The sequence below is a fragment of the Tachypleus tridentatus genome, chromosome 7 (assembly GCF_004210375.1).
Source record: "Tachypleus tridentatus isolate NWPU-2018 chromosome 7, ASM421037v1, whole genome shotgun sequence".
In the NCBI taxonomy this organism is placed as follows: Eukaryota; Metazoa; Arthropoda; class Merostomata; order Xiphosura; family Limulidae; genus Tachypleus; species Tachypleus tridentatus.
In genome coordinates this window covers 109,788,070-109,801,244 of record NC_134831.1, presented here as the reverse complement: position 1 = coordinate 109,801,244, position 13,175 = coordinate 109,788,070, and the positions used below count along the sequence as shown (strand labels likewise).

At 31.8% G+C, this 13,175-nt stretch overlaps 1 protein-coding gene across 2 annotated transcripts in view; it reads right to left on the bottom strand.

Moving 5' to 3' along the window:
* LOC143256389 (putative E3 ubiquitin-protein ligase makorin-1) overlaps positions 1-11,940 on the bottom strand; it is a 49,802-nt gene extending 37,862 nt beyond the window's left edge. Inside the window, exons 1-3 of one of the 2 annotated variants that reach the window (XM_076513571.1) lie at positions 11,789-11,828; positions 9,659-9,783; positions 563-691 (exon numbers count right to left, since the gene is read on the bottom strand). Coding sequence is in view for 1 of the 2 variants with exons in the window: in XM_076513570.1 (XP_076369685.1) it covers positions 563-691; positions 11,789-11,823 (164 nt within the window). In the remaining variant the exon portion in view is untranslated. Of the gene's footprint in view, positions 1-562; positions 692-9,658; positions 9,784-11,788 lie in introns of both variants that reach the window. The other variant, XM_076513570.1, reaches the window with a different exon arrangement.
* Positions 11,941-13,175: the final 1,235 nt, after the last annotated feature.

Here is a 13,175-nt window from a genome sequence, read left to right as displayed (position 1 = left end):
CTAGTGGAAAAAACAACCATTGCCTTCAAAGTTAAAAGTTGTAACCTGAATAATTATTGAACACAATAATAAAATTGGTGTGTGTTTTCACACTCTCCTTAATTTATTTTAATAAACACAAGTGCCACACCTACTGGATTTGAATGCTTCCAGGTTTATGTTCAAATTGTATCTTTAAATATTAAGTATCTTATAAGTGCAGCAAACCATACATAAAACACTTCTTGCATGTGATCCATCTTGTACAAACAAAGTTGTGTGAAGTCACCTTTTAATTCACAATACATATCCATCATTATACCATTATGAAAACAAAACTGAGGACAAAATGACAATTATAGTTCAACATGCATTTTAATGCGCGATTTCATAATTCTTTTAAATCATCTGGTAAACAACAGATTGAGAAATACTGCCTGTATGAAACTTTCAACAACATTTAGTTGAAGATGTACTGATCCAAACAGGTAAAAACCTATTCATGTTTAAACTTTTCTTGTCATTGAAGACAACATGTAGTGTATACCCATCAAGTCCAGGACTGAGAATTGTAAGACCTTACCTGCAGTTACTGCCGTAAGCACAACACCCTTGTAGATAGTACCTACATATGGTGTCTGGTCTTCCCAACGACCTATCGTGGGAAAAAGTACAGTTGGTTCCCTCTTTACAAACTCCACTTACAAAGTATCTAAAATTACAAAATGAAATATAAATATCATAATAATAAATATAATAGATGAAAATTGGATTTGTGAATTGAACAATATGATTTTTGTTATGACTATATTACAGACAAAAATATTACTAGTCTGTCCAGATAACATGGCCAGTTGATTAAAAAATAATAGCAGAATATCGACTGAATGTCACGTTTATCTTCCTTTTTTACCATTTACACAACATCTGTGGTAAAATCCATCATTTCCTGAAAATATTTTAACATTTAGTTTTCTATAGTAGGTACAATAAGTGTTCACAGCATGTCATTCAATAATATTGTGAGGTTTATTTGTACAGTTGTAAACAAGTAAAGTTCCATAAAGTGGTAAGTTATAAGGGTAAAAAAAATCCAATAATCTGACATATCAGAACTAACAACCTTTGGTGTATATGTTGGCCAAGAGTGGTCTAGTTTACTTACCTAAAAAATACACAGAAGTCCATTAATCTAAAATACTGGAACTAACAACTTTTGGTGTATATGCTGTCCAAGGTTGGTCTAGTTTACTTACATAAAAATTATGCAGAAGTCCACTAATCTAACATACTGGAACTAACAACTTTTGGTGTATATGCTGTCCAAGGTTGGTCTAGTTTACTTACATAAAAAATACACAGAAGTACACTAATCTAACATACTGGAACTAACAACTTTTGGTGTATATGCTGGCCAAGAGTGGTCTAGTTTACTTACATAAAAAATACACAGAAGTACACTAATCTAACATACTGGAACTAACAACTTTTGGTGCATATGCTGGCCAAGAGTGGTCTAGTTTACCAACGTATAAAATACACAAAAACGCACAAATTTCAGAAATAAATTCAATATACGTAATGTTTTGAATTTATTGCAAGATTCTCAAAATAAATAAACTCTAGTGTATATTAATATAAACACCAACCTACCATGACCATTCAAATTTCAAACTTTCTAAGATAAACTACCAGGTTTTTAAAATATAGTATTCAAAGTTGATATCTGTCAAAGTGGTAGAGTTCATTTAATTTCAAATGTAATGTTTTAGAAACATTAACACACCTATCATAAATATATTTGTACAATAATACAGTTACAAGATAGAGTAATATTTTTTCTTAATATCAACTGTTACAAGTCAAAATAAAGTGTAGTTTTCAATTAACAAAAAGTCGTATAAATTCATTTACTTTGTATAATCTTGTATCATGTTTCATACCGAGTCAGTATTACACACTGCTTGTTTCATACCGAGTCAGTATTACACACCGCTTGTTTCATACCGAGTCAGTATTACACACCACTTGTTTCATACCGAGTCAGTATTACACACCACTTGTTTCATACCGAGTCAGTATTACACACCGCTTGTTTCATACCGAGTCAGTATTACATACCGCTTGTTTCATACTGAGTTAGTATTCATTAACTTGTTTATTCTATTAGTCATCACATGCAATTTTAAATTTTGAAAAACATGACAATAGCTGAAACAGACTTATCATGACCCACATCACCTATCAAAATTAAATATTTTCACTACTTTTTGTTTAGATCAATTTACCTCTAATACATGTAGTTTACTCTAATAATTTGTTCTATTACTTATCCATAATTTTAAATATGTTAAAATATCTAATAAATACTACATCAAAGGAATAGTTTGCTACTGTCTACCATCTCCTCTAATTACTCATCCATTCTACATTGACATGTATAGTTTATAACTTGCTCTACCTAATAGTACTTAAATTTTGTCTAATTATCTTCAAAGCAGAACAGGGTTGTTTTTTTTAAATCACTCACACCATCAAGACAGTGCTCTACTGCTAGTATACAGAGATTTAGAGAGTGCTTATAGACAGATTGACTGTTTTAAAAGAAGAAATCATCTCTATACAAATTAACAGTCAGTCTCACTTGGAGTACTGTGTACAGTTTTGGTTTCCTTATCTAAAAAAAAAGAAATCAATTACTGTACATGGTTTACAGGGAGGTTACTAGGATTTCTGGGAAATTACAAGTTACATAAGTACACTAAGACCTCTCAATCCTTTTTTTTTTTCCAGAAAATATTAGTAAGTGGTGATTTTGTTGAAGTTTAAGATTATCTAAGGGGTTCATAGGATAAAGACTGTAATGTGAAAACAATGAGAAGGACACAAGTTCAAAATTTGGAGAAAAAACAGACAAAGCTAAGGTTAAGATATTTGTATTTTTCAAGCAGGGTGATTAGTTTATGAAATGTGTTGCTGTTAATAGTTGATACTTGTTACACTCTGACAGGGAATCTCAAACAGAATGATTAGTTTATGTAATGTGTTGCTGTTAATAGTTGATACTTGTTAAACTATGACAGGGAATCTCAAACAGAATGATTAGTTTATGTAATGTGTTGCTGTTGGTAGTTGATACTTGTTAAACTATGACAGGGAATCTCAAACAGAGTGATTAGCTTATGGAATGAGTTGCTGTTAATAGTTGATACTTGTTAAACTATGACAGAAAATCTCAAACAGAGTGATAAGCTGATGGAATTTGTTGCTGTTAATAGTTGATACATGTTAAACTCTGACAGGGAATCTCAAACAGAGTGATTAGCTTATGGAATGTGTTGCTGTTAATAGTTGATACTTGTTAAACTATGACAGGGAATCTCAAAGAATGACTAGCTTATGGAATGAGTTATTGTTAATAGTTGATACTTGTTAAACTCTGACAGGGAATCTCAAACAGAGTGATTAGCTTATGAAATGTGTTGCTGTTAATAGTTGATACTTGTTAAACTATGACAGGGAATCTCAAACAGAGTTGTTAGCTTATGGAATGTGTTGCTGTTAATAGTTGATACTTGTTAAACTATGACAGGGAATCTCAAACAGAGTGATTAGCTTATGGAATGTGTTGCTGTTAATAGTTGATACTTGTTAAACTATGACAGGGAATCTCAAAGAATGACTAGCTTATGGAATGAGTTATTGTTAATAGTTGATACTTGTTAAACTCTGACAGGGAATCTCAAACAGAGTGATTAGCTTATGGAATGTGTTGCTGTTAATAGTTGATACTTGTTAAACTGTGACAGGGAATCTCAAACAGAGTTGTTAGCTTATGGAATGTGTTGCTGTTAATAGTTGATACTTGTTAAACTATGACAGGGAATCTCAAACAGAGTGATTAGCTTATGAAATGTGTTGCTGTTAATAGTTGATACTTGTTAAACTATGACAGGGAATCTCAAAGAATGACTAGCTTATGGAATGAGTTATTGTTAATAGTTGATACTTGTTAAACTCTGACAGGGAATCTCAAACAGAGTGATTAGCTTATGGAATGTGTTGCTGTTAATAGTGGATACTTGTTAAACTATGACAGGGAATTTCAAACAGAGTGATTAGCTTATGGAATGAGTTGCTGTTAACAGTTGATATTTTATAAGAATTTGACTGGGTATATGATTTCTGGAGTAAAAGAGTAGGTTTAAATTTTGGCTTCTTCTCAAGAGAGAATGTTCAAGAAGGACCAATTGTTGTCCATAAATTATCAACACATTTTCAAAAGTCCCACTAATCCTTTCACAACAGGCTCAGTATAATATAAACAGGTTTGTATGTTAAGTGTTTCTGCTATAAGTTGTGATACAGCATGTGTATCTTTACAAAGTAGACGTTTAGTAAAGATTACAAGTTTTGTTTTAACACAAAAACCAGATTTTTTAATTAAGTATTTTTACTAACAATTTGTTTTTGAAAATATCAAGTCTGCTTTGTTACTAGTCTCAGTGTTGCCATTACAAAAAACAATCTCAAAATCTCAAATATTATTTGTGTAACCTCTAAAACCTCCTAAATACATCTAAAATGTTTGTTTTCAGTAGACTTCATGTCTGATCTGTTATTTTCTCTGTCCTAACTATGTTGGGTCTATCAATTCAACCGACTTCATAGTCACCAAAAACAAACTATAAAATAAATATAAAGCATGCTTTTTTTCAGTCTAGAAAGACTACTACATACCATAAAACAAAAACAAATGATCAGTCTAAATAGCTTAGACCTCAAAACATTATATATTTCTATATATTTATTATTTTTATTACATTGACCTTCCAGTCAATATAATGGCTAGCATCACAGAAGTTACTTTAACAAAGCACATATTCATTCATGTTACCATAATCAAGAATATAAAACTGGCATAAGTTATCAATATTACTTTTATTAAGTCTTTTATTCATATTATTATATATATAAATAGCTGAATATACATTTTCAGTTTTCTATATTTCAAAGGTTTAATCTGAATAATTTATGATACCGAAATATTAAAAATATGTAATGCCGTAACAGTTATTAATATTGAGACGATACAAGAAAGATTATCCCATATTCTTAGTGTCATAATTCTGGAAATATGGAGGCTCATAAATAGCTCTTTAAAGCCTATATTCAAGTAGGTTTCCTCGCACACACACATACATACATACATACATATGCACACACAATAAGCTCATGTGTATCATTTTTCATCCAACCTATGTACACATAAAATAGTTTTGATTGGATGTCACTTGTGTTTGCTCAGTAATTTGCCTTATTTTTTAATCAGTACATCTAAATAAAAATCTACAAATCAGAACTAATGTCACTGTTGATGTAGACCTGTCAGCTAATGTGATAAAAATACTTTACTGGTCATTCCTTCAAAAAACAAACAAAAGAACTCCTGAAGATGGATTAAGTGAATATAGAGGAATAAACAACTTCTAGTTGTGAACTAAGTGAATATAGAGGAATAAACAACTTCTAGTTGTGAACTAAGTAAATATAGAGGTATAAACAACTTCTAGTTGTGAACTAAGTAAATATAGAGGTATAAACAACTTCTAGTTATGAACTAAGTAAATATAGAGGTATAAACAACTTCTAGTTATGAACTTTGTACTCCAGAGCTTGCAGTAGGTTGCTTAGTCTAAAGTTTGTATGTAGAGAATGTGAGTTAATGCTTAAGTTTTATACATATATATACATTTGAAATAACAAAAATCATAATACATGAAAATCACAGAATTCCACCACAATTTATTAAACTTAGTAACTAAGCAGGTTCTTATTTGATATTCTAGTTTGTTAATATTGGTAATTTGAATTCCTAATTCATAAGATACTATAGACTTAATATTTTGACATCACAAACATCTAATTTGAACCAGTGCTGCATTCAATACACCGCATGACTCACTAAAACCAATGTTAAGGAACATGTTTTTAATATTTATTTTTAAAATGAGAAATTAAATAATGTACAATCCTTAAATTTTAATTATAATTGACAGTTTGATACCAAACATGTTGGCATACATTCATAAAATAGTGGTTCAATCACATTTAGAATGCAAGTCTACAATGCAATGACATGGCCTTAAGACCTGTGACCCTTCGTGATTGGGTCAACCATTAGTTAGCTGGGGTAAGTTCAGGGATACGTAGCAGAACAACAGCCCAGGACAAGTAAGAAATTCAATAAGAACAGTTGCAGAGATGACAAAGTTATATAATGGAGCTAGTGCCATCATAATGAGCATGTTCAACTGTTGATTTTCATATTTGATGACAACATGGTGATATATTAGTTTCAACATGCTTAAACTGTTTAAATCTGAAAACAGAAAAGTAATTAACAGAAATCATCAAATTATTCGTTTTCTATGAAAATCAACATTGATATACGGTTTATTTCTTTATTCAAAAACTCTACAACTGAAATACTGTATCAATTCATCTTTGGTCACATGCAAGTTATTCTTATAATATTTAATTACATATGAATTGGTTCATATACTGCTTGGCAATTACTTTCAATATTCACATTTTCACCATTTTATTGGTTTTATATTTGTGGCTAACACTAACAGGTCTTGAGCAAAATGTTGTGCACATGCTGTTTTGTCAGTAAACAAGATGAATGCCCATAATATGGGGAAGTAGATACATTTTTCTCCTCAAAATTACCTATAAATAATTGTTATATAAGCATGTTTTAGTTACAATCTGGAAACATTTTTCACGTATATTTGGGCGTCCTCTTAAGCACTGCTCGATTTGACTTCTATATTTTATTAAAACTATGTTCAAATTTTCTTCTTGAATAATTCTTATAGATTGAAAGATGCAAAAACTGATACTGAAAGACATATTTCTACTTGATCAACAGTATGACCCCAAATATTATTATGAATTTTGAGGTACTTCTCAAATTTCTTTTTGGTTTTGGTCCACTGATCTGAAGAATCAAGCTTTAATTTTGATACTCACAAAACTGAAAACATGTTGGTTCTTGTAGAGTTCTAGCTGAAGGTTCCGAGTAGATAAAATAAATTTGGTAAAGCATAAACATCTCCTTGACAACCAAGCAAATAAAATGGAGAATTTTTGCCAATGACAAAAAATTTTGCACCAACGAAAACAAGCAACAGGCACACACATTCCTGACTCAATTTTATTACTCATCATAATCTCTATGAACTTACCCTCAAATCTAACTGTATTCCCACAGTAATGCATTATCTATTTATATATAAATACATATTGCTACAAGAATGTTTAAAAGACAAACCTAATTATCACAGCAAGAAGTGCTATCATTTCAGGTAAGTTGCATGTCAATTGGTACCACAATGTTCGAGATATGGATGTGAAACATTTTTTCTGTATATATTATATATTTAAATATGGCTAGTATGGGTAGAGAAAGCACTAATAGAAGAACGAACAACCTTACAAAAAAGAAACATTGATTCAATTAAAAAACCTAAAACAAGACAAAAACTTTAAAATTCTAAAAGCAGATAAAGGTAGCGCTTATAGTTATAATCAACATGAATGAATACATACAAAAATGACAAACATTCTATCAGACACAAACAAATTTAAACCAATACACACAAATCCAACAAGATACAGAAACACAACTAAACAAAATACTAAAAAAAAAAAAAAAAAGCCAACACAATTTCACAAACACTTTATTCCTACCTACGTAAAACCAGAAATCCACCAAAAAATCACCCATACTGGACTACACATTCCTTGGGACTCAGCACATGAAACAAAACAAAAACTCAACATACTAAGAAACCAAATAAATACAGCCATAAAACTATGCTCACCAGATAAAATTAACAATGAATTAGACAAAATAAAACAATACTTCATCAACAAGTTTCCTCCACAAACCGTAGAAACCATTATACGCACACACCTAGACAGAAAGCAAAATCAACCAACAAAAGTAAATATATCTCATGAATCAAAAATCCGCGAAACCATATACTGCTGCATACCATATATTCCTGACATCAGCAGAAAAATGACCAACATTTGGCAAAAACTAGTAACAAAATATGACATTCCAGTTAATACCAAATTTATTCAAAACCAGGCACAAAACTGAGGTCTATACTATGTAAAACTACACTGACAAACACCACACCAACATTAGTTATAAAATACAATGTGATAACTGCCACAACTTCTATATTCGAGAAACAAGTAGAAAAATGGAAACCAGATTCAAAGAACATAAAAAGTCACCTTCACACGTTTTCGAACACTACAAGTCAAATAAACACAACATAACTATAAAAAACACTCAAAATACTAAATAAAGAAACAAACATAAACAAATGCAAAATTAAAGAAGCCTTATTTATACAACAGCTCAATCCCAAAAAAAAATATAAATGAAAACCTTTATACCTATATTAATAGATATATCCAACATCTAAACATGACCTCGAAATTCCTACACTCAATTACACAACTGTCTTCAAGCATGTGGTCAGCGACCGTCAGTAACCCTTTCTTTCTTGGTGAACCTGACAATGACTGAAGAAGGTCGAAACATTGTTTACTCCTCTATTAGGGCTTTCTCCAACCATTTTTAAATGTATAATTTTCTCTGCAAGTCGGTTTTCTCATCATCAAGAATTGTCTGTATATAGTTGTTAGGTACACATTGTTTCCTTACAACTTAATATGAGTATTATTCAGCTTAATTTGTTAGGTACACATTGTTTCCTTACAACTTAATATGAGAGTATTATTCAGCTTAATTTGTTAGGTACACATTGTTTCCTTACAACTTAATATGAGAGTATTATTCAGCTTAATTTGTTAGGTACACATTGTTTCCTTACAACTTAATATGAGAGTATTTCAGCTTAATTTGTTAGGTACACATTGTTTCCTTACAACTTAATGAGTATTATTCAGCTTAATTTGTGTGAACATTGAAATTATAGCAAGTTCAGTTACAAAACTGTGTCATTTGTTATGTACTTCAGTTGAAGTTATGTTACTTGAATCTTCTGAATTTTGCTCATTACTTTAAATAAGTACTGTTACAACATAATATCTGAGTCTCAATCAGGCAGTACATATATACAGACAATTAAGTTAGTACATGTAAGTTAGTGATATGTATATATAGTCAAATAAACCTAGTGTGTGTGTGTAAGTTTAACCACAACAAGTGTATAGTGGAGACTTATAAAATGTAATTATTGCACACTGTATTGTAATAACAGAGTAGAGAAGAAGAATTTGTCTTGTCAATTGGGTTCTAAAGTAACTGAACCAGCCTGTATAAGAGAGAATTATTCAAAGCTCTAGATACAGCTGTGGTAACGAATGGAGTAACATAATTGAATTTATCATCGATTATATTGTGATAACAGAGTAAAGAAAAATACTATCGTTAGTTGGTTTCTAAAGTAACTGAATCAACCTATGTGGGATTTTGACAAGAAAGGGAACAATTACTTAAAGCTCTGGATACAACTGTGTTAACTGTGTTACAAAAATTTCTATACATTTGACTTTTAAAACGAGTAGATATTGTGTTGTGTCCATTTAATGTTAAAATGTAATGCCAAAAAGTCATAAACACACCAACCATAAAGAATTTGACTTCCATAAAATTGAAAACAGCAAGTTTCTACAGGCTAAGCACTAGCCTACTGATGAATGATAGTCACTAGTCCAAATGGAGTAAAGACTGAAAAAATATGATGCACAGCACTGAAACAGAAAACAAAAAACCATAATCACAACTTCCATCACACCTAGTAACCACATACTCTTGTTCCTAACTTCTGCTAATTTCTGGTTATGGAGTTCCGAAATATGCGTTTGTTGCAAGAAATCATTCCAGAACTGAAGAATTTCACTGAAACAAGAGGTTATGTCGATTTTTTTTTAACAGTCAAAATTAACAAAACTTCAGTAGATTCCATAGTCAAAATTAACAAAACTTCATACCAGTGGATTCCATAGTCAAAATTTGGAAGATTTACTCTACAAAATTACATACTTAATAATTAATGAAAAGCAATAATAATACCTGTTAACTGACCCTTTGCATCACACAACAGTCTCATTGGAACAATGGTAATAAAATATTCATGACTGATAAAATAATTGCTTTACCTGGTAACCTAAGACATTGCATGAAACTTTGGACAAGCCAAGATTAAATGTAATCCCTAATGAAAGGCTTCAATTTAAAATCAAATGCATATTGATAACTGAAATAAAAAACTGTCATGAACCACATGTTCAAAATCAAGTATTAACTTGCATATTTACCTATTAAAGTATTTTGTAGTCACCACCAACAGAAATGTACCTATTACAATGTAAAGCAAACTGTTGTCAACATATAGTCTGCCTACAACTGTATCATTTTTATATGTTTTTGGCTGAATAGCACCACATACACACACATGTATATATGAATTAAGTAATACAGACTCAACAGTTTATTGTAAGACTTGGTTTCTCAAATTCAATGACTAAACTACGTTTACTAACTGGTTTAAAGTTTAGTTTGTTTTCAAATAGAAAATGCTTCGGGACACCAAAAAAAAACTCCAAGGCCAAAGTATAGCTTCAAGAAAGCTTTTGTTTCATGTATAGCTCTTTCTCTCTCTCTCTTTGTCAAAAATTGGCCATTGAAGGCCTGGAAGGGTCTTGTGCATTTGACCTCTTCTTCACTCAATATATCTCTGACAATTATTGGTCAAGCAACAAATTGCTAATACCCTATTTTTGGTTCTACATTTGCCCATTTATCTCTGCAAATTAGCAGAGGAAAGTGTAGCAATCATGGCATCCTTATCATAGCTGATTTACAACTCATGGAAGTACAACTGCCTTGAATCAAACCTTGCAAACTTAGCATGTAATAGTACTGTAGAATTTTTCATTTCTTATTTGGAGTACAGTAATTTAGCACTTTTTTAAGAGAGATTTATATGTTAGCAGCTGCAATTCCACCCTGACAATTTCCATTGCCAGGAGCTATAATTATTTGGAATTCTCTGATTTTATGTGCTATAATATTTAACACCACTATCAAATACAGCAGTAATTGAAATAACTGTCATCATAGAATAGGTGTTACAGTGGAATTCCTACGTTATTCCAACAATTAATGTAATTTTTTTTCTGTGATTCACTATGCACACTGGAAAATTTTTTATGTTGCAGGTTAGTCCTATAGACTATTACTAACAGTAACACACAAACTGTGTATACTGAATTTATATCCCTACTACACAACTAAACCTTAAAGCAAATATTTAATTTAAACCTAATACCTGAATGAATGTTACTGTTGCATTTGAATAAAACAATTATTCTTTACTTTTATCATAAGTAACTATATATACAGTACAACAATAATTAGCCATGCTGTCATTACTGTTAGCTTTAGAAGTAACACTGGACCCAAACATATTCCAGTCACTCTTAATTACAAATGAAACACAGCAACATGTGCATGCACCCAACTGTTCGGTACATAACCTGGTTTTAACGATAAATAAAATAGCAACGTTAGGTGTTACTAGTTACAATTCGTAACATAATGTTAAGTTGTAGTTAACAATGAGCCACTTATAAAATAATTTACTATTACATTAAATATGCTTAAGTGTGTTTATATAATTCTCCACATTACCAGATTCATTTGCTAAAATTCTGAGTTAAATTACATGTAAAGAGAAAAACCTATATTACTTACCGACATAAAACACTGCCAGTTCCACCCTCCGCCATACTGATTTTCAAGATATTACTTATATATTATAGAGGGAGCCGTCAAATATATTAAATAATATATTTTATATAAAACCTAATAACGAAATCCAAGCTTCCGTGATGACGAGAACTCATAATTATGCAATCACAATTGTCCCCCTTTAGGACAGTGTCAACTGTAAGGTCTTCCAACAATAAAATCCGGGGCTCAGTTCTTCATTGTAGCCACAAAAGATAAAGCCGAGTGTGACATTGCTCTAAAACAAACAAACAAAATAATCAACATTTTCACATTCGTTAAATTTTCTCTTCCTTTTTTTTCATTGTCATTCATCGCAACCCTTTTTTTTTTGCAAAGTTGAAATTAAAACATTATAAATAAAGGCTAGTATTTGGGGTTAGCGAGTATTTGGCTTATTTCTCCAAGCCCGTTTCCTTGGCTGTAGTTTCGCTAGATAGTAGATAAGGACAGTGGGAATCTCGCTCACCTATTCATTAATTAGATAACGAGACATTTGGCTATCGCTATTTCAAATTACCCAGTTTGACGTTAGGGTTGACAGATACTGGATGTTGTTTAACATGAATGGGGACGTGATACGGGGAGACTCTGATGGAGTCGACAATTCCTACCAAGTGAGATGTTCTTCATTATTCGCTTACCATATGATGTCCAGCGTGTAGAAGATTGTTCGCCTACATAAAAATTCCTCGAAATATTTGGACGTGATGTCTAAGACTGCTTGTACCTCTGTGTTTTCAGACAGCCAGGCATCACAGATACCTATTGGGAGACCGTGAAATGCAACGAAAAATGCACCTTTTAGATCTTTATTTGAGGTGCTAGATTTTCATACTTTGACACCTTTGACTCGTTTGCTTATTTTAACGAGTCACACATAAGTTCGAAGCAAACCGTCACGTCAACGACAACAGCTTTATTATCACGGTGAAAGATAAGATCAGGTCACCGACGTTCTCCGTTTTCTGTCTCAAAAGTAGATTCTTGAAGAACCTTTCATCCTTTATAAGAGGCCTCTTTTACCAAATGGTCACGGATTTTATTGTGACGACGTATTCTCATCGACTTCAGTTTAGAACATCGACCGCTGAGATGGCATATGGTCTCTTTCGTTACTGTACAGCCCCGACATTTGGCAAATTCCTTGTTCTTAATGAGGTTACCTCTGCTGAGGGCCTCCTTTGTAGGCTATACACTTGCCCTTAGAGCCAGACACTTCCCCCATTGGTGGGCTTTCATGCCAACTGGTTTAGATAACCAGTGGTTGGCAGATCTTGAGCCTTTGAAAAGCTCTACACCATGCCCTTGCAAGGCTAGTCTTTCCCAGTTTTTTCTTCCCATATCTCTC